Consider the following 20,958-nt stretch of genomic DNA (forward strand, 5'->3'; position numbering starts at 1 on the left):
GTAAACATAAGTTTAGCAGCAAAAAAAAAAAAAAGATAATAATCACATGTTGAAAACAAACTGAAGATGAAGAATTAATTATGATATCTAATTAGAGATGATAATCCAGGTCTAGACTGTAAAAACGCTGCCACAGATTAAAAAAAAAACAACTGGATCTGGATTTCCCATTTTTGTATGTAGCAATGTTTTTTTTTTTTTAAAGAAAATAAAAAAGAGTAAACTATTTCACTCTTTTATTACAATGGCGTATTTATTGATCCTCACCCTACCATGGCCTTACAATATGAATTTATTGATAAGGTAGAGGAGTGGCATGTTTCCCCTTGTGTTGTTGTGTTTTGCTTTGCTGATGGATTGTTCTCGAAAGGATTGTTTTCTTCATGAATTCTGCTGGATAACTTCAACCTTGAAATGTTTGACAGCATGAAGCATGACATCACCACCGTGTGCTGCCTTCTCCCTTTCACTGCCTCCTCAGTATCATACTCAAGTTCTCATTTTGTACTGGAACCATAACATTTCCTCAATTGAGGACTTTTTCCAATTCCCTTTGTTGGAAACGATGAGACGAGGCACTTTGGATGAATGAGTGGTTTTGCTGCTCCCATTTCCTTCCCCTTTTGTGATTACCTCTGGAAAATAGTGCCTTTCGGAACAAGGTGTCAGTTAAATTGGCAACAATCATTAGAAGTTTCAAAATGACTCTATCATCTTATCCTATGTGTGCATATTGCATGTATTCCAGAGGGAAATCAACCCGGATGATAATGATGATGCGCATCGCACAGTTTTAATTCCCTGAAATAATAAATCATTGATAATGCTTGGCCATTTTAAGACGTTAATAGTAGGCGTAAGTGTGAGCCAAAACGCCCCCCCCCCCCCCCCCTAGAGTATGATTGGCCCTTTCTTGTGTCTCCAAGGCGACAAGACAATGAAAACTGTACCAGTGACAGAACAGCCCCCCGTTAAAGTGGCGGATTTGATCGCGGGTGCCAAGTACCATCTGAGGGTTTACTCCAATGAACTCAGCAGCGTCACCAGCAAATCTGTCACCTTTGAGACCAAATCAGGTGAGACCACACCTGGCCTGGTGGAGTCGGATTGGCAGGCAGATGGGCTACAATGGTCGCGAGGGTGAAGTGGTTTCAAAGTGCCGGACACAATCCTTCTCTGTTATAGTGGTCAACTTAAGGAATGAATGAAAAAGTTGGAGAGTTATGTGAGTGCTGTAAAAAATGATTTGCCCTCTTCTCAAATGCTTGCTTTTTTGTATAGTCTCCCCAACTGTAATGTGTAAGATCATGAAACAGTGAAAATGAACTCAGCTTTCCATAAAATGTGATTAGCTACGGCTTATTCAGGATTGAGCAAGCAGGGCAAGTACTTTTTCACACATTTTAAATATTGCCGTGGTCCCAAAAACGTATTTATATGTTTTTTTATGTTTGTTTGATGCAGCCTCTGACCTGAAGAGGTCGCTTAAAGCAATGGTAGTTATTACAAAAACGGCCAGCAGGTGGCGGCAGAGTATAAGAGATCAACCAGGGCCATGTTGAAAAAGATTTGTGAATAATGATGAAACTTAGCAATATTCTAATGCTCATTGCTGCAAAACGGAAACCGATACAAATATAAATTTTTCTTGATGAATAAAGAGACTCTAATCTTTCTTTCGGTAGGTTGCATGTTTTTATAGCAATAGAACACAATATCCTGTGAGCCTTGCAAAATCAGTCAAAATCCAGTAAAAAAAAAAAAGCCGGGAGCGAAGGGGGTTGCTTCAGTGAAAATGGCTGGGACTGAATGAGTTAATAAATAAAAGCACCAATTAAAATCTTCAGTTTAGATTTACTTGGTTTATTTGTCTGATATTTACATTTGTTTGATAATTTTAAACTGTAAAGTGGGGGAAACTATGCAAAATTTGAGAAAAGGGCAAATTATATTTCAACAGCACTGTTGTTATAGATATACAATATTTAAAAGTATGCCTGGTAAACCAGCATTAATAATCTGGTCATTTATCATGGGTGCACTTCCACACATTTGACTGGATTTAAAATATGTCAACTTTATTTAAGTGCAGCCTATTGTATGTTATTACAGTCTTGGTTTCCGAATTAGTGATCTTAAGCACAGCACATTTAATGCACTTTTTTCTAGTGCTGTCACTATCGCATATTTTTGGAATCGATTAATCTATCAATTATTTGATTGATTAATCGACTAATCTGACTTATTTTAATATTGCATTTAAGTGTATTACAAAAGCATTTTTCCCTGATTACTGTTTATCAACCAATGATTGTTGTTTATTTTGTACTTCGTATTCGTATAGGGATTTAAAAAAAAAGGGGATGGGGGAATTGGTGTTGTACTATGTTACCGCTTTGGTCATTTCCAAAGTCAAAACAAATGTTTACAAATGTCTTATTTTGATTAGACGCAGAAGATACTCCGTTTTCTTTAATGAAAGACTACAAAAATCAGTTTTGGACATTTTTAAGTAAAGAAAATGCTCCAAACGATTACTTGATTACTAAAATTGCTGTCGATTAATTTGGTAATCGATTACTTGTCGATTAATCGATTAATTTTGACAGCTCTACTTAATTTTTTTGTTACATTTCTCTAATGGGAGTTGTCTTCCTTGTTTCATGTCAAGCTTGTTCTGTTATTCACGCACAATTTGGGATTTGTTGTGTCAAATGAGCAGATTTTAAAAGCAATGTTCTGTAAACAATGGGACACTTTTCTCACTATAAGATTTGCTCTGTATTGTATGGTCCCAGAGATGGCGATAACCCTCCATTAATCAAATGAGGTGTTGGCTGTATATGAGATACTACTGTGTATGTGTAGTCACGCAGAGGTGGGCAATCTCGGTCCTCGAGGGCCGGAGTCCTGCAGGTTTTGGAGGTTTCTCACTTCCAACACAAGCTGATTCCAATCAACAGGATCGTTATCAGGCTTGTGCAGAGCTTGCTGATGAGCTGATCATATATCAGTTGTGTTGGACAAGGGCAACATGCAAAGCCTGCAGGATTCCGGCCCTCGATGCCCACCTCTTAATATTGTTAACAATAGCTTGTCTTCTCAGAAAATTATATTTTAGTCTTGATGAGATTTCCCTGCATGGATTTTGTGCCAAAATGTAAACTTTGACCTGGAAAGAAAAACTTATATTGTCTTCACTTTTCTCTCTTCTCCTGCCCCACTCGGTGTATGTCTTGTATGCTTGTGTGTCTTGTCTTTTGTGCACGTCACTAGCCTACATTGACCAGGTCGACATCGCAACTCAAGGCTGGTTCATCGGCTTGATGTGCGCCATCGCCCTCATCATCCTGATCCTTCTTATTGTCTGCTTCATCAAAAGGAGTCGTGGAGGCAAATATCCCGGTAAGACTTAACTGAGGTGCTGAGTTAGGGGTGCAACAGCAGTATAACAAAAAATCCCAGTTCAGTATGGTTTCTTGGGTTTAAGGTCACAATTTGGTTCAGTATAGTCATTTGGTACAGTAAGGGAAGATTATGCAAAATAAAATGGCTCGTCCTTTACAGAGGTGGCAAATCCAGGTCCAGAAAGTAAAAACCCTGCCGCAGTTTGGCTTTAGCCCCAGGTGCTAGCTTTCTTTAACCATGGCCAAAGGTAGAACCTAAGTGGTTGTTGTTTTTTTTAGCATTGTTGCTGTCAATCCACCCTAGGCTGGCTAGCTGGGGTGAAGTTGTCTTGGCGGAGTGAGAGGTGGGCAACAAAGTAATGACATAGGTGTTCATACACTGCCGAGATGGAATTTAACAGTGGACTTTAATGCCTGTTGCCATCTCATACTAAAGCAACATACTCCACACTGAGTTCCCCATCACATTCAAGCCTGACCGTAACAATACTGTAAGATTAGTTCCGATTCAAATGTGAAAATTGCAATTGAATCACAACGGCCCTGTGTGGTGCAATTGTTTATAATGAGGTCAAAAGTTTGACATGCTGCCAAAAGCATATTGCTAGCTACAACCTCCGCAAGCCACGAGCCAGAACTGAGTTGCACCCCTTATACTGATTCGCACCCCTTATACTGAGTTGCCCTGCATATGCCCAAGCACAGCCCAAAGCATGAAGGTTTTCTTTTCTAATTTGGTATTCCTTGCAAATAAACACTTGATTTCATAACAGCCACATTATAACATTATTAACTGGTTTGATTACAGGCTTTTGTCAGTGTTCTTTTTTTGTTAACATACTTAAAGAGTGACCATTATTAATAAGTGATTGGAGTATTTACATTATTTTAACATCTGTGTTTCTGTCCATCCATTTATTGTACCCAGGGGTGGCAAATCCAGGTCCAGAAAGTAAAATCCCTGCCACGGTTTGGCTTTTTAGCGCCAGGTGCTAGCTAGCTAACTCCCTAGCTAGCTCCCATGGTGCTCGTTTACCTGCTAGGGAGCTAGCTAGCTAGCTTCCTAGCAGGTAATGGTAGGTAATGGTGCTGGTTTTACTGCTAGGGAGTTAGCTAACTAGCTAGCTAGCACCTTATCGTCGCTAGGGTCACAGGTGAGCCGGACCGTAGCCAGCAGACAAAATTAAACGTACAGTAAAAATAAAAGACTTAGCTTGTAGAACGAAGGGTTGTAATTGTGAGTGAAAATTGATACTAGCAAAGTTCAAAATAAGCCGTTTTGCATGCAATTTTGCAAATTCGCGTTTCACGCCTCAGACAAACACATGAAATGTGAAAAACAAAAGCATATTAGGTGACGTATGTATGATGTGTAGATGGCCAATGTGGTATGCAATTGGCATTAGTTCTCGTAGCCACTAGCTGCTTTCTTCATCAATGGATGAGCCGCTAATCACATTTTGTCAGTTGGCTTGCGACGTCACTCGCTCAGTGCAAGGCCGTAAGTAATCATCATTTGGGGCCCATGGAAAACACAACCAAGCCATCATCATCCATACTTTATTTCAATTTTGACTAAATGGGGAGAAATCAAGTTCAATTGTCTGACAGCTTAAGTTAGCCTACTAATATTTTTCACCAAGATTTTTAATACTAATGATTGTCATCAACTAAAAAGTGCAAATTTGAGAAAATTATCCTATTTCCTGAGCAAAATAAAGCCTCAGTTTACCTTTTCAAATGTCTTCAACACTTCCAAAATTTCTACTTGTTTAACGAATATTTGTCTCATTCCTGTTTAGGTAGTCTGAGATCATAAATGCACAGCCACAAATCTACTGTATTATATTTCATGCTAATATGCTAGCTGCTAAAGTGAAGTTACACAAAGGTTTTTGTCCTAATGCCATGTTTTGATACAAGAAATGCTAAGTTTAAGTTTGTATTTGTTTGAAATTGCTCCACTGAAAATGTTTTTAGACAATTATATAGTTTACTGATATCCACAATGTGAATTTAAAGCTGCAATATGGAACATTTTCCCCCCAAAATAACTTTACAATAAGTTTTTTATTTGACCATTTATGACTGAAATGCCTTCTAATTAGTAGATTAACACCTTAGCTGTTCACAATGGGTACTCCTGCAAGCCTCTGGCCAATAGTTTTCAGACTGGAATCGGGTTCGAATTTCCCGCGCCCTGTCTGCGGATGTGACGTAATATGCGTGGTGTGTATGTGAAGAACGGTATGTGCAGTTGTGCTCCAGGTAGTGGAGTGGTACCGTCACTTTCCTACGATGCAGGTTGGTGTGGGTTCGCTTCCCTGCCTGGGAGACCATGTTTGTATGTTTGCGTGTTTGTGTGAGTAGGTGGGGAAAAAAACAACCAAAAAACAGTATATGCATTTAAATTTTTCGTCAGCAGGTGGCAGTAGCGATTCGAAATGGAATATTGTACTTTCAGTAGCTTTAAGATATAAAAAGTGTTGATTTTACAAATATAGAATTTTTAATAGGATACTCGAATACTGAAATATTCGATAGCTGCAGCCCTACATTCAACCTCCTGTTATTTTGTTGTTGTTGTTGTTTTTTATTGCTTAACTCATTCACTGCCATTGACGGCTATAGACGTTAAAAATTCATGTTAACTATTTCTATTAGTTTAAAAAAAAATTCAATTCATTTCATTTTTTATGAAAACAGAATTTGTTTGATTGTGCATTTATAACAGATATAAAATTTGTGATTAATCGTGAGTCAACTATTGAAGTCATGCAATTAATTACGATTAAAAATTTTAATTATCTGATGCCCCTTATCTTTCATTTAAAAAATTGTTTAATTAGGGGTGTCAGGCGATAATTTTTTTTTATTGTAATTAATTACATGACTTCCCTAGTTACTAACGATTAATCCTAAATTTTATATATGTTCTAAATTTACAATAATTTTTTTCTAGGTTTTCATACTCTTGTTAGCAAAAGTGGAAAAATATTTAAACTAATAGAAATAGTTCAAATGAATTTTTGACATCTATAGTCGTCAATGGCAGTGAATGAGTTAATAAGGACGCTAGGATTAATTTACCAAAAATTGCTCCTCAAACCTAAATTATGTCATCGATTAGCAAAATTGCTTCTCAAAGAATAAAAGTTATTCCGAGCTTTGTCCCAAATTTCTCTTGGCTCTTTGAAAGAAGCAATTTCACTTGATGAACATTGTTGAAGTGTCTTTGAACAATAAATTGCCCAACTGCACTCTCCCTAAATAAATTGCCCAACAACACTCTCCCTTGCCTGCATGATTGTAACAACAATTGTACAACAGGGTGTTTCATCTCAATATGTCACTTTATGATAACTTCTATCTCAATAACTGTTGAAGATAGGAAAACAAAACTTTTTTCTCCTGAAAACTAATTATCTTTAGTTTCGCAGCAAAAATTTGAACACAAAAATCCAAGAAATTAACGTTTTGTTCAACTTTTCACAAATGTTCAAGACGCGAGCCCTTGATTACGCTATTCCATTTCTTGCCAAACTTGAACAAGCATATCGGGGTTGATGGTCATCAAGGCCTCTTCAGATCATCCACGTATATCCGAACCCTACGAAACCCTATTTCCTTTCCAGTAAAATACATTTTAAGCATATAAGAGGCAAATCAGTGGAAATGGCATTTTACGCAAAAAGCTGGAACCTTGATTGTGACGTAACAAGGTCTGGCAAAACCAACGCAGCAAAAAAATTGGAGATTTTACCTTTCCAACGAAAGCAATTTTATCCTGCTACGGTTGCCAGTTACAGAGAAATGAGATTTTGTAAAGTGACATATTGAGATGAAACACCCGGTATATATGTGTGTGAATTTGTCTGTTATGCATGTACTGTAACCAAAACAAACCTCCGAGAATTAACAAAATTAATATTTAAAAAATAAAAATTAAAACACTATTGAGTATAATAGTGAATTTGCAAATTCAGATCATTTTAGCTGCAATTGGCTCAAAAAGGTCAAATTAAATGGCGAAAAAAAATAAATAGAGCAACTGGCAATAAAATAGGATCATGTATCACACTTTTGATCATGAAAATATCATTTTGATTCTTGTTTCTACATTTAAAAGAGGAAAAAAACGTTTGTTTCAATTATTAACAAATAATTACAGCTACAATTAACCATTTTTGGGGTGTGACAGTTAACAGTGAAAACATTTTCTCTGTTGTTGAATATATTTTTTAAAAGTTTTTATAGATGACTGTAATGTTTTGCAGTTTCTATAATGTCTAGACGGTGGTTGCATCACTGGTTTGGCAAGTCGTCTAGGTAGGTGGTGCAGTTATATGTAAATTTTGAACTAACATCCATGTTGAGCTGAGTGTGATAACAGAAAAGCAATAAACAAATATGACCAGTGAAAGGAGTTCATAACCACATTCGGCAGCAATACGGAAGATGCTTGTACATTTCAACAGCTGACAAAGTAATACATACTAGATGATTGTATGTTTGAATAAAATGACCTTGACACAGATTTCTTTATCAAACCAATTAAGTAATTTTGAAATGGTAATTAAATACTAAATATTTTTTTAAGGTAATGATAACGGTATAACACGTATGTCTTCTTTTTTTTTTACAGTCCGAGATAAAAAAGATCTTCCTTTGGACTCTGTTGACCACAAAGACCCGGATGGATCCTTTGATTACCAGTAAGTGTGACTTAAACACAACCTGCTGTAGTTTGTCATCAGCTCAGATTCAGGAATGGATTCATCTCAAGAAAGCAAGCTGATCGAAAACATCTCATTTCATTTGCCCCGATTTAGTATTAGAAATTGTGAGGCACTTTTGTGTTGAGTTGTTAACTTCGCACCTACTCTATAGTATTATGTTCTCTTTTCACAATTTGGGGACTGCATTGTCGAGCAAGGTACCTTGGCCAAAGATGGCCAGCAATTGCAAAAACACAACTTTTAAGTTGTGGTAAAGTTGTCTAAAATTGAAAGCCATAACAAAAACAGACTATGTTAAAAGCCAGCCATTTTCTCTGAAGCAACCCGCTTCGCTCCCGGCTGTTTTACTGAATTTTTGACTGATTAATTGAAGATTAGAGTCTCTTCTTTCATCAGGAAAAAAAAGTATATTTTTATCTGTTTCCATTTTGCAGCAATTAGCATTAGAATATTGCTAAGTTTCATCATTATTCACAAACCTGTTGAAAACACTGGGAAGAAGAGCTTGCTGCAACATGGCCCTGGTTGATCTCTTATACCCTGTTGCCACCTGCTGGACGTTTTTTGTAATAACTGCCACTGCTTTAAGCGACCTTTTCAGGTCAGAAGCTGCATCAACGTATAAATACGCTTTTGGGACCATGGCAATATTTAAAATAGAACGTTTTTATACGTTTTTCGGGAGCAAATGAGTTAAGTATGGTAATTAGCAAAATAAATAAATAACTACTGCAATAAAAATATGTAAAATAACATAAGGACTGCAATACACGGCCTATTCACGTATCTGTATTAAATAAAACAGAAGAAAATATGAGAAAATGAATCAATTAGACCAAATGTGTTTTCGTGCGGTAGTATGCTGTATCATGTGTCTTTTGTTCCTTTCAGGTTCCGCTGATTGCCGAGTCATCATTCTTCTAAAAGAACAATGACTAATGCCTTGTTTCCCTACAGTTGGACTAAAACTGTTTTGTGTTGCATGCTAACTATATTTACCTTGCCTTACCTTTTTGGAATTACTTACTCTCCTAGCTAAAATAATCCTTAAAAAGACAACAATGTAAACTTTTTTTTTTTACATTTAAGTTAAAGTCATGTTTTTTTTTATGTATAATACTTATTTAAATTAATGACACAGGAAATTTATACAGCATTTACCATCACCTGATGGGTTGTTGGTGTTTGCTGGTTTGGTGCTACAGGAAATCTTCATGTATGGTAAAGACTAATAAGTGTCACATTCAGACCCAAAAACTCTCTGTGGTCAGACTCATGGACTAATCTCCAGCCCCATGTGTTTGTCAAGAGCCCCTCTGCCCTCCATTTAAGCTAACTCTTCACTCCTCTCTTGCCCTCAACTTGCCTCGCTCATTCGCTGAAATGACTCATCTGTGCCTGACAGGAACCAAAACAAGAACAGGTACTTTGGTTATGCCAAGGCATCTATCCTGGCAATGTGCATGTCCAGGATTTGTGATGAGGGTATCAGAATTTAGGGTGAATAAGATTTAACAGCCTGTTTTAACGAAAGCATTGATTGCTTCATGGTCAAGGTCAATCTAGAAAAAGCTTGTTGTGGCTTTGCAGTTTTGAGCGAGTGAAAGTCAACCAATCAATAAAAGCTACGACAAAGCTTTCATCACCACTCAAATAGACACAAACACACAATTTAAAATCTTGCCTCAAAATTTTTTTTTTTAGGCCACTCCTCTAAACACGATTGTCTTCAGTTTAAGTCAATGGTCATTTATATTTAGATCTAATTAACTCATTCACTCCCAGCCATTTTGACTGAAGCAACCCACTTCGCTCCCGGCTGTTTTACTGGATTTTGACTGATTTTGCAAGGCCCACAGAGTATTGTGTTCTATTGCTATAAAAACATGGAACCTACCAAAAGAAAGATTAGAGTCTCTTTTTTCATCAGGAAAAAAAATCTTGTTTCTGTTTTGCAGTAATTAGTTAGTTAGTAATTCAACCATTATTCACAAATTTGTTTAAAGCACTGGGGAAAAGAGCTTGTTGCAACATGGCCCTGGTTGATCTCTTATACTCTGCGGCCACCTGCTGGCTGTTTTTTTTGGGGGTAATAACTACCATTGCTTTAAGCGACCTGCTTCACCCGTTCTCTGAGGTTCAGAGGCTGCATTAAAGCCGTATGAGCTGTATGCTCTAGCATAAAAAAAGAAACATGGGAGCAAATGAGTTAAAATATTTTTTAAATTCAAGAAAGTCACTTTTCATCTTTAGGCACTTCACTTCCCAAGTTCATACACTGTACATGGGCAAGTTCATACGCTGTACATGGGCTAGCTAGGCTTGAACTGAGTTAGTGGTCTGTCAGAGATAATTGACATAATTGTGTTTCTTGTCAAGGAATCTCTTCTACCTTTTAGAGATTGGTTGCTATTTAAAAAGCATGCAAACTGACACCTACACAAAGTGCTGCAGATAAATCACTTTGGATCAGAGGGCGTGCCAGATGTCAATATTTGACATCCTCAAGGAATTTATGATGAAGGAGTTTCCACATAAGGCAGCATTGCATAGCATGTCCTGAGCACGTCTCCCGCACAGTCAAAGATTCTGAGTTTGAATCTTGGCCAGACCTCTGTGCGGAACTTGCATGGTCTCCCCATACATGCATGGGTTTCCGCCGGGTCCTCTGGTTCCTGCTTACGTTCCAAAATCATGCATGTCAAATTAATAATAATAATAATAATAATAATAATAATAATTACTGTGAGTGTGAATTTTATATTCATTTATTTATTTGGGGGGGGGGGGGGGGTAGTATTCTATATGCACATTGTGAATGACTGGCCACCAGCCAGGTTGTTTCTTCCTTCCCACCCAAAGTCACTTGAAGGAATAGCTCTATATTCATACACAGAATACATTTAAAATAAAAATGATAAATACAAATACGAAAATCATCTCTAAATCCCAGAAAAATAAACTGACTCAAGAGGGGATGTGTAATGCTCTCGGTGGCCTCTAGGGGCACCATGCCTGTTTAATTAATATCAAGAGGCAAACAAACAGCAAATCAAACGTTAAAATGAAGAAGCTACACTTACACATTTTTGATTTGTTGGATTAGATGAATTAATTAATTATGGATTAATAATTCATTCAAACACACACACACAATTCAGACTGCACTTTGTGCTGAAAGGAAAATGTTTATTACTATTCCTACTAACATACATATTCAATGCAGTCTCAACTAGAGCTATTTCAAAAAAGGAACTGCAAATAAGAAAAACATGCAACATCAACTAGAATAAGAGATGAGAAGTGTAAAGTGTAAACAACAAATTCTAATACTAAGTGAACTTGTGGAAGTATAGCTTAGAGCCCAAACTTTCTGTGCGTTTGGTCATTTACAAAAAAAAAAAAAGGTGCTCTTACTGTCTCAATTGCTTCACAAGGATGAAGAGTGATGAAGATTGCTTCTTAAAAACAAAACAAAAAAAAACAGCAAACATGGTGGAGAAAATTTTAAAATGAAAAACCCAAAGAAAATGGAAAAACAAAAGGGAAAAGATAAGAAAAAGTTTGGGTCAAAGCAGTGGGTCGGTTTCCTTAAGGGTTGGGTACTCAGATGCAAAGCGGCGGATTGAATGCACTTCATGCTAGCGTCCTCAGCTTTGATTTGAGTGCTTTCCACACTGGGCGCGCGCTGGTTGAGAATCACTGGGGTGACAAAATCAGCAAAAATGGAAGAAGAAAAAAACAGTCGCTGTTGGTGGAAACCCCCATCAAAAAGACTCAATTGAAAGTTGTGAGCGATACGTAAAAGAAGCAGTCGCACCGGCCAAAGGCACAGTTGCACACAGTAAATTCTGTGGAGGAAATTTGACTATTTAGAGTTGGACCAAATAGACTCAATTTTAGAGTAGGCTAAGATTTACACTTGAAACAGAGTAAAATAAAGAATTGAAAAAATAAAAGTCACTCAAGGGTCAAGGAACGAACTCACAACCTTCAGCTTGGGAGACACACTACCACCTGAAATATGCCCCTCCAACTGTTTGCTTATCTGCCAAGTTCCAAGTGTAAATATTACTCTAAAATTGAGTTTTGTCCCACTCTAAATAGAGTCAAATTTACTCTACAGAATTTGCTGTGCAGCATTAAGGAACTTGGGCCAGGAGGCAGGTGATATTGGCACAAGCATGCGTGTGAAAAATTCTTTTGAAAATTGACATAGTGATCATAATTAACTCATTCACTCACAGCCATTTTCACTGAAGCAACCCCCTTCGCTCCTGGCTGTTTTACTGGATTTTGACTGATTTTGCAAGGCCCACAGATTATTGTGTTCTATTGCTATAAAAACATGGAACCTACCAAAATAAATATTAGATTCTCTTTTTTAATCGGGGGGGAAAAGGTATGTTTGTATCTGTTTCCGTTTTGCAGTAACCAGCATTTGAACATAGCTAAGTTTAATCATTATTCACAAACCTGTTGAAAACACTGAGAAAAAGAGCTTGTTGCAACATGGCCCTGGCTGATCTCTTATACTCTGCTGCCACCTGCTGGCCTTTTTTTTGTTATAACTACCATTGCTTTGAGCAACCCCTTCATGTCAGAAGCTGTTTCAAAGCCTTCTGTATGCTCTAGCATAAAAAAACAACATTTCAAAAACAACAACGTATGAATACGTTTTGGGGAGTGAAGGACAGACTATTAAAAGACGTATTTATACGTTTTGGGGTTTGAATGAGTTACGAACTGTATAATAGATTTCCATCGTCTGGCCCCATTTCTCAGACGTACTAAACTCTTCCTGACATCACAGAATAACACCTTTCTTTCCTTTGACCTGCAGCAGCGATGAGGACAACAAGCCTCTTCAAGGTAGCCAAACATCACTGGAGGGCAACGTGAAGGAGAGCGACGACAGCCTGGTGGACTACGGCGAAGGCGGCGACGGGCAGTTTAATGAGGACGGCTCTTTCATCGGCCAGTACACGGTGAAGAAGGACAAGGATGAGACGGAAGGCAATGAAAGCTCAGAGGCCACCTCACCAGTCAATGCCATCTACTCGCTGGCATAGTGCCGCGTAGCACCACTTTTGAGACTCACTTGCACGGCCTGCTTTGGAGCGTTGTTGACACGCACACAGAGGGAGACTCGATATGAATATATGAAAAGAACCGGGCCTGTATGTTGACTGTGTAGGTTCTCCTCTGCAGGTAAAGTGACAGAATACTGGAGAGGTCATGCCTTTGTTTTCAATTTCCAGAATTTGGAAATTGTTCCCATGGAGAAGAAATTTGGTCAAAGTGCTCATTTTGCTTTGTGCTCAGCCTGCCCTTTACCCACACAGACTTCAGTGTGCCTTCGGGGTAGCTTTCAGCGTTTAAAGGCATCGAAAAGCGCTCTGTATCCCTTTCCCATCACTTGATCAACATTTTCAGTCTTTCTCTCTTGGTTCTCTCCTAGCAGAACGAGTTTCAACAACATATCAGCCTACTATAACCATCAAATTCACCAGGATGCTAGCAGATATGTTTATCATATTGATATATACACAAAGAAAGATTTTCATTTTTCCTCAGCTGGTAGATGTCTCATTGAATCTTAATGAATGCTGTACACAGTCCTGGCACATGATTTTGTGCCCTGTACATCTATGCACTACACCATTCCATACTGCTTAATACACATCATCTTTTTTTAATACCACTTGCAGGGTATAGCACATGCTTATAATCACTTTGCCTTTTCCACTGTGGTAGAAATGCTTTTCTGACCTCAAATCCAATCTTGTAGTGCATATGTCCAATATGGTCACCACCCAAAAAGCCATATCTGCTATTAGCAGCTCTGACAGTGTATGTTGCTAATGTATCCCATTTGTACAAAAACAACTTCTTTTGGAGCATGGTCGTAGTTTAACGAAAGAAAATTTGAAAGGCATCAAAAAGTTACTTTTGCTTGAGGAACAGCAGTAGACAGATGTCATTCTTTCGTTAGCATGCTGACTGATGCTGTCACAATTGTTTACTGAAGTATTGTAAAGTCGTACGTCATCAGAGGTGGGTAGAGTAGCCAAAAATTGTACTCAAGTAAGAGGAGCGTTACTTCAAAAATAATATTACTCAAGTAAAAGTAAAAAGTAGTCATCAAAAAAGTCACTCAAGTACAAATAAAAAAGTATTTGATGAAAAGTACTGAGTAACTGCTTGAACGTGAAGTTTGATTTATTTTTAAAAACAATGTCATGAGACAGAAAAAAAAACAAAATTATGTGCAAATGCTGGCATCTTCAAATGATAAAAATAATAATAACAATAATTTATTTTTCGTTCGCCCAAGCATGCACAATCTATTCACAAATTCTGGCGCAACTCACTCGGCGCTGCCTCAGTCTAACCACCACAGGTGGCAGTTTCTTAAAGTGAAAGCACCAAGACATCATCTTTCAGTTGACTCTTTCGGGTTCTCATCATTCCTGCCAGTCTTCAACCAGGGACGCATTTCGTATAAGCAATGTGTCCGCGGTAATACTCCCACAGGGTCAGTTAAGTGCAGAGGTGTCAAATCCTTTTCCACAAAGTAAAAACCCTGCCACAGTTTGGTTTTAGCCTCTTGTGCTAACTAGCTTGCTCCCTAGCAGGTGAACGAGCACCCGAGGAGCTAGCTAGGGAGCTCGCTAGCTAGCACCTGGGTATAAAGCCAAACTGTGGCAGGGTTTTTACGTTCCGGACCAGAATTTCCCACCTCTGGTCAAGTGGAGCGCTTACGTGAAAATACGGTAAAGCTAATGTATGAATGGGGGCGGCGGGTAACGACTCTAGTGTAGACCAATATAGCGCCGTAAGAGTAGTATTTCTGCTTCACAAATCTACTCAAGTAAAAGAAAAAAGTATTGTGTGGTAAAACTACTCTTAGAAGTATTTTTTGTCTAAAAAGTTACTCAAGTAAATGTAACGGAGTAAATGTAACTCATTACTACCCACCTGTATCATGATAAACTTTCCCCCATTTTTTTACTCACACTTTATTTAGCACATTTTTTATACAAACACTGCAACATCTATTTAACATAATCTCATAATCACACGTGATAATGGAGTAAATAGATATTATATACTATAGCCTACTTTCGTAAAAATATTTTCTTATTGGTGACAGCAGAAAGGTTCCCCATTTGTTTTTAGCTAAGATCAATAATGATTAAAAGTCCTGTACACATGCAGTTTCATTGTAAGGGCATGAATGCAGCGTGAGAATCTGAGTTGAAGTTGTGTTCAGAATTTTGCCTTCAATCTTTGTGTTTCGTTTCAAGCAACAAAGTCCGCTCCAGTTAATTAGTTTGCTACAGCTTTACCCCTGATAAGAAAATGGTGGCCTTCTTAAGCTTTGGCAACATTTATGATTCATGGTACTGTACACTGCAATATTTGCCTAGTAGTATCCTTGCCCGACTTGAATAAGGCATTCTGTTGTTAATTGCTGATCCTTAGCAGGTCATAGGTCAAGTGCTGAATTTGGCCAGACAGCACAATGGAGTAGTAATGATATCACGCACATTTCAAGGTAAGTAGGAGTGTGTTTTTGTTTTGTTTGGGGGGGCTTGGTAGATGGTTGCAAGCAATTTCCAAACACACTATGTGTAGCATTGTGAGTGAACAATAATGGTCATGCTCGTCATAATAGCAAGACTCGATGGAAGAGGAATGGCACTCACGTCACATCTTTTCTCTAATATGTGCAAAGTTATTTTTTTTAAACAATTCTTTGGCACCTCTGCATCAAATGCCAATCTACAAAATCACCTCTAAGTTTAGTCTGAACCTATCTTTCTTTTACAGAAGTATTAGCTCGTCCCATGTCCGTGTTTTTATAAATGCAAACAATTTGTAAACAGTTGAAGAAAGCTTTAGATATGCATAGAAATTGTAAAAAACATATAGCATGCAAAAACAAACAAACATTCATTTGACACATAACTTGGAAATCAGAAATGTAACGGTGCTCTTTTTAGAAGGAAATTAAGAGTAAAGTAAGTGAGAATGCACTGTATGCTTGCTATTCCCACTGCTGCTTTGTCATGGTGTTTTTCTGACGAGATTTGTTGACTTCCTTTGGCACAATTCAATTTTGCAAAAGAGAGTAGTACTAAATCCAATAGATTTCAATTTGACTTCAGTTAACAATTGGTGTTGACATTTTATTTTACAGATTTATTTTATATTTCTATTTATTGCTTTATGTGGATACTGTTAATTCAGTAATACTAATAATTAAGTAATCATGTATTTAATATAATTGTTAGACAAATATTTTTGACCAATTTGTTGTTTCACGTGATAGTCGAATGTTTCCAAAATCAGTTATTGTTAATTATGACACGCATTAATATCAATGTGTAAGTGTAACATGTTCAATATGTTTTTGTAGCAGCTGGCTTTTTTGAAACAACTCATGAATTGTGTTGTCATTCATGAGGAAAGGTCATGTTTATCTAGACAGTGTGCTGCTCTTCTTGTACCCATGTTGTATTACTGTTGCTCTTGTTATTCAGATTTATGTCCATCCACAAAGAAAAACATATTGCTGTTTATTATTTATTTGGCATATATTATGTACATTTGTATCCAGAAAAAAAACACTCTCTTGTAAATATTTAAATGTTTTCCCCAAATGCTATATCCGACAAACAAATACAAGTCAACTAATTGGTACCTGCAAGGAAAGTGCGACAGGCATTTAGTCTCCCAGGCGCCCTTGTTATGTAGTTTTGACTAACATTTGCACTCTGGAACAAAAGTCACACCCCACTTTATGTTAACTGTTGCTTTGACGTTAATATACTGTTGCAAATACATCCGTTAATTTATTGATGGTTTTAAGTTAATATTGTGAAAAATTATAATTGTAGCTCAATTCTTTAGATTGTAAATAATACAAACAGTACTAGAGTCGCTGCTGCACTGTACTGTATTTGTAGCACATATTCATCTTATAGGCCTGGAAAAATATGCATTTTGGAACATTTATTTTCAGTGCTACTGTATGGAGGACCACAATTAAAAATAAATAAATAGATGAATAAATAAATGAATGAATAAAAGTGAAAATAAAAATGGATATAAAAATATAATTTCAAAAATGAAATACAAAATATATACATGGAAATAAAAACAACGAAATACATAAATAAAAGCAAGAATAAAAAATAAAATAAAAAATGAGATTCAAAAAATAAAAGTCAAAATAAATATATAAATAGAATTAAATATCAATCAATAAATAATAACTGCTCTTACATTTATTTATTTCATGCTGTAGACGCTCTGTTAAGTCAAAATGTTATTCAAATGAGGGGGCGGTCCTAAGGACATGTTATTCAAATGAGGGGTTGGTCCTAAGGACCGCCCCCACATTTGAATAACATTTCGACTTGACAGAGCGTCTGCAGCATGAAATGAGTAAATGTGAGAGCAGAGCGTCTTAATTTATAGATTGATATTTAATTCCATTCATATATTTATTTTTGGTATTTATTTTTTTTATCTTGTTTTTTATTTTTATTTTTACTTTTCCTAATTTATGGATATATTGTTGTTTTTATTTCCATTTATATATTGTTTTTGTATTGAATTTTTTGAATTATATATTTTATATCCATTTTTATTTTCACTTTTATTGATTTATTTGTTGATTTAGTCATTTATTTATTTTAATTTTGGCAGTTTTGGCCCTCCATACTACCGTAGCCATTTTCCAACTGCAGAGCCTAAATTCCAGAATCTGAACCTTTAAGAATCTTGTGAGGCGCGTGGAAATTCTTGTAGCTGTTCTATCATTGAAAATGTGTCTTCAAAATAATGTTCAAAAAAGGTCTTAAAACATTTTTAAAGTGAGTGTAAGATGAGTATAGAAAGAAAAAAAGTGCAGTCAATTTGAACTTGGTCAAATTTAGAATGAATTATTTGATTCCTATACATAGAACAAATCATGTATTTAAGTTACAGGCAGTTGTTGCTCCTATGATTTAAACTGCAGGGATTCCTCACTGTAAGCAGCTTAACTCAAAAACAATGCTTTCTCCCCACCGCCATAGCTCATAGAAAGGAGATGTTATTATTATCTGGAAGTTTGGCAAACAAGAGAGAATCACGCATATTTTCTGTTCCTTGTCCTTTTGTTGTGCTCATTTTTTCAGTGGAAACAATACTCCAGTGTCTCCACCTAACTAACCCTTCATGAAAGGGAAAAAAAATGTCAACGTGCCGTTGTACACTGTGCTTTACTTCATTTCTAAATGCTGCGGAGAATAAAACATTTGCAACTTAATTGTTTATTACGCTCTTTGGCTTTTATACAATTAATTATCATATAGGCATCTTTTTTTATTGTTGATCAATTCTTGTTTTGACACGCAACTAACAGCTTTTGTAAGGAACATCTACTCAATAAAAAAAAAAGTCAAACATGTATTCACCATGTACGCGTGTATGATGCGATGTTGCAACTTCTGCTAGTGAAGCCCTCTTTGTAGTAAAGCTATATTCTTTTCTCTACCTTCTGACTGCTGGTCTTTATTTCTTTCAATGGCCTCAAGTAAGGAAAGAACTGATCCAACTTCTTTTTAAAAGCATTCACAATATAAAATAGCCAATATACTCCATTCAATAATGCATAGACAGTTATTACATACAGAAGCGCAAAATGGTCAGCATGTTACTACCCCTGCAACAATTTCAACAAAGCAGACGTGCAATAGCAGCTTTATGCTCACAGCATGAAATACATTGTTCTTTTTGTTTTGTTGTGTGTGTAGCTTTGGAGAAAAAAAAATCGATTCCTCTTCATTTATACTCGCTTTACCTTCTTTTAAATATGAATTGCATGTTATTTAGTAAAATTTTATGATGGGCTTTATACATTCATTTTAGGTGGTTATACTCCATCAATTCATTAAATGTTTTTAGTTGTATAAATATTGGATTAGTGTGGTCTCTGTATCCGCATCCGAAAACGACTCAATAGGGCAATGCAATGGGTCAGATATAGTACAATCAATGAATTATAACAATAACAAAGCATTCTTGTTCATTGATTCTTTAAACTTATTTAAAAAGGCTACTGTTTGGGATACCTTAGATTTGACATATTCTATATGGGTTTTCCATATTAAATGTTCGTCAATAATAATACCTAGAAACTTCATTTCATTAGTCCTTTCTATTTCTATTCCCTGCACAGTGTTGCTACAACATCTATATTTACTATAGCTAAAAATCATGAATCTGGTTTTACTCATATTTGTAGACAGTGTGTTGGTGTTGAACCACTAAATATAAATAGTAATGAGAATAAAGCAATAGACACATTGAATGAGGTGTGTCCAAACTTTTGGCCTGTACTGTATATCCAAAGTTCTGAACATCTCAAGGAGCAACGACAGTATGTATCATTTCCATTCCACTACACACTACTGTGCTATAGTGTTACTTTATGTAAGTTGATCATCTAAAAATTATGGAAAAATTATGACACCCTGTAAAAGCAGTGCACTAAGCATGCAATGTGGAATGTAATTGAGCACTATTTTTTAGATTGATTTTTTTGGGGGGGCGGGGTGGCGGAGGGTGGTGGGGTTGTGATAGCTATCTTTGGTTTCAGCTAAGAAAAAGTCTACTCATATGATTCATTTACACAATAAAGTCAAAGCAGCACGGTCAGTGACTTTTAATGGTAATGTGCAACATCTCCACATCTAATTAACGCTGTCTGACCTTCAAATGTGAACCCATCTTGCGCAATCCAGTTTACAGTAATTGCAATTCAAACATGCAACTGATTGCTAGCATTAATGCAACATGTTCCTATTGAGATGAGAAAAAAGTCATTTAACTCTAATATAATGTTGCTCCGCCAAAAGGCAAGCTTCTTTAGCGGGAGTCAAAAATTATTCCTATCAGTAAAGTGGTTTTGTGTTGAGTAAGTCATATATTGTATTTTTTTTTTATCTGCTTCCCTAATCAGTTATTATTCTTTTAACCTGTCAGAAAAATCTATTAATCTGGTTGTAGACTATATCTTTCATGTGTGTCTTTATAACATGTCAATTAGCTGGAGTAGCCAATGTGATCCAATCTTTTAAAAAGTCCATTACATGTCTTCCCCTCCCTGACTAGTGTGAGGAAACCTGATTAACAGGACATGAGCTCGTCCCGGTTATAAATCTTTTGTGGCCGCCTTTATTCATCAGGCTGCCATTTGTTATCTTCATTAATGTATGAAGAAAAATGCAATGTCTTGCAGAAAAGCACGTCGTCAATGTTCATTTCTCATTTGGGATACCAATTGCGTGTGCTGTCCGGGCGGCCCATGACGGGGTTCAAGTATTTCAAAGACTCCATCTCTGAAGGCTAAATTATTCATGTTTCTTAAGATCTTCGGTTACAGACTGAAGCGAGAGAATTACTGTATATCTGTTCATATGTCCAGCAGTGTTGGCTGGTCAATAGGGACGCTCGGGAGCCAACCTAATGCACAGCTTAGTCCGAGTCACCATTAAAAAGACAAAAGTTAAATAAGAAAAATGAAAATACAATTCTTCTTTTGCTTTTTATTTTTGGCTTGTTCCATTAGGGGTCGCCACAGTGTGTCATCCTTTAAAGGTGTATTGTGCAGACTTGCCCAGATGAGTACAAATAGCCCTGACTCTTTTATTTACTTACGTGTTGGCCAGTTTAAAAATGAAAAATAAAAAATTGTGAAAAATCATAATAATTGTAATTAAAATAATATCAGTATGTAATATTTAAAATAAAAG

The 20,958-nt window shown here is 36.6% G+C and overlaps 1 protein-coding gene across 15 annotated transcripts in view; it reads left to right on the top strand.

Annotated features, from left to right (window-relative positions):
* The window catches only part of nfasca (neurofascin homolog (chicken) a), a 119,469-nt gene extending 100,772 nt beyond the window's left edge, over positions 1 to 18,697 (top strand). For 11 of the 15 annotated variants that reach the window (XM_077572206.1, XM_077572205.1, XM_077572213.1 and 8 more), the window contains 5 exons: positions 927 to 1,076; positions 3,277 to 3,405; positions 8,053 to 8,122; positions 9,552 to 9,569; positions 12,990 to 18,697. In XM_077572206.1, coding sequence (XP_077428332.1) covers positions 927 to 1,076; positions 3,277 to 3,405; positions 8,053 to 8,122; positions 9,552 to 9,569; positions 12,990 to 13,218 — 596 coding nt within the window. In that variant the 3' untranslated portion in view covers positions 13,219 to 18,697. The remainder of the gene's footprint in view (positions 1 to 926; positions 1,077 to 3,276; positions 3,406 to 8,052; positions 8,123 to 9,551; positions 9,570 to 12,989) is intronic. The other 4 variants (XM_077572217.1, XM_077572219.1, XM_077572220.1 and 1 more) reach the window with 2 other exon arrangements.
* The last annotated feature ends 2,261 nt before the right edge of the window (positions 18,698 to 20,958 follow it).

Source organism: Vanacampus margaritifer, chromosome 8 (genome assembly GCF_051991255.1).
Source record: "Vanacampus margaritifer isolate UIUO_Vmar chromosome 8, RoL_Vmar_1.0, whole genome shotgun sequence".
Classification (NCBI taxonomy): Eukaryota; Metazoa; Chordata; class Actinopteri; order Syngnathiformes; family Syngnathidae; genus Vanacampus; species Vanacampus margaritifer.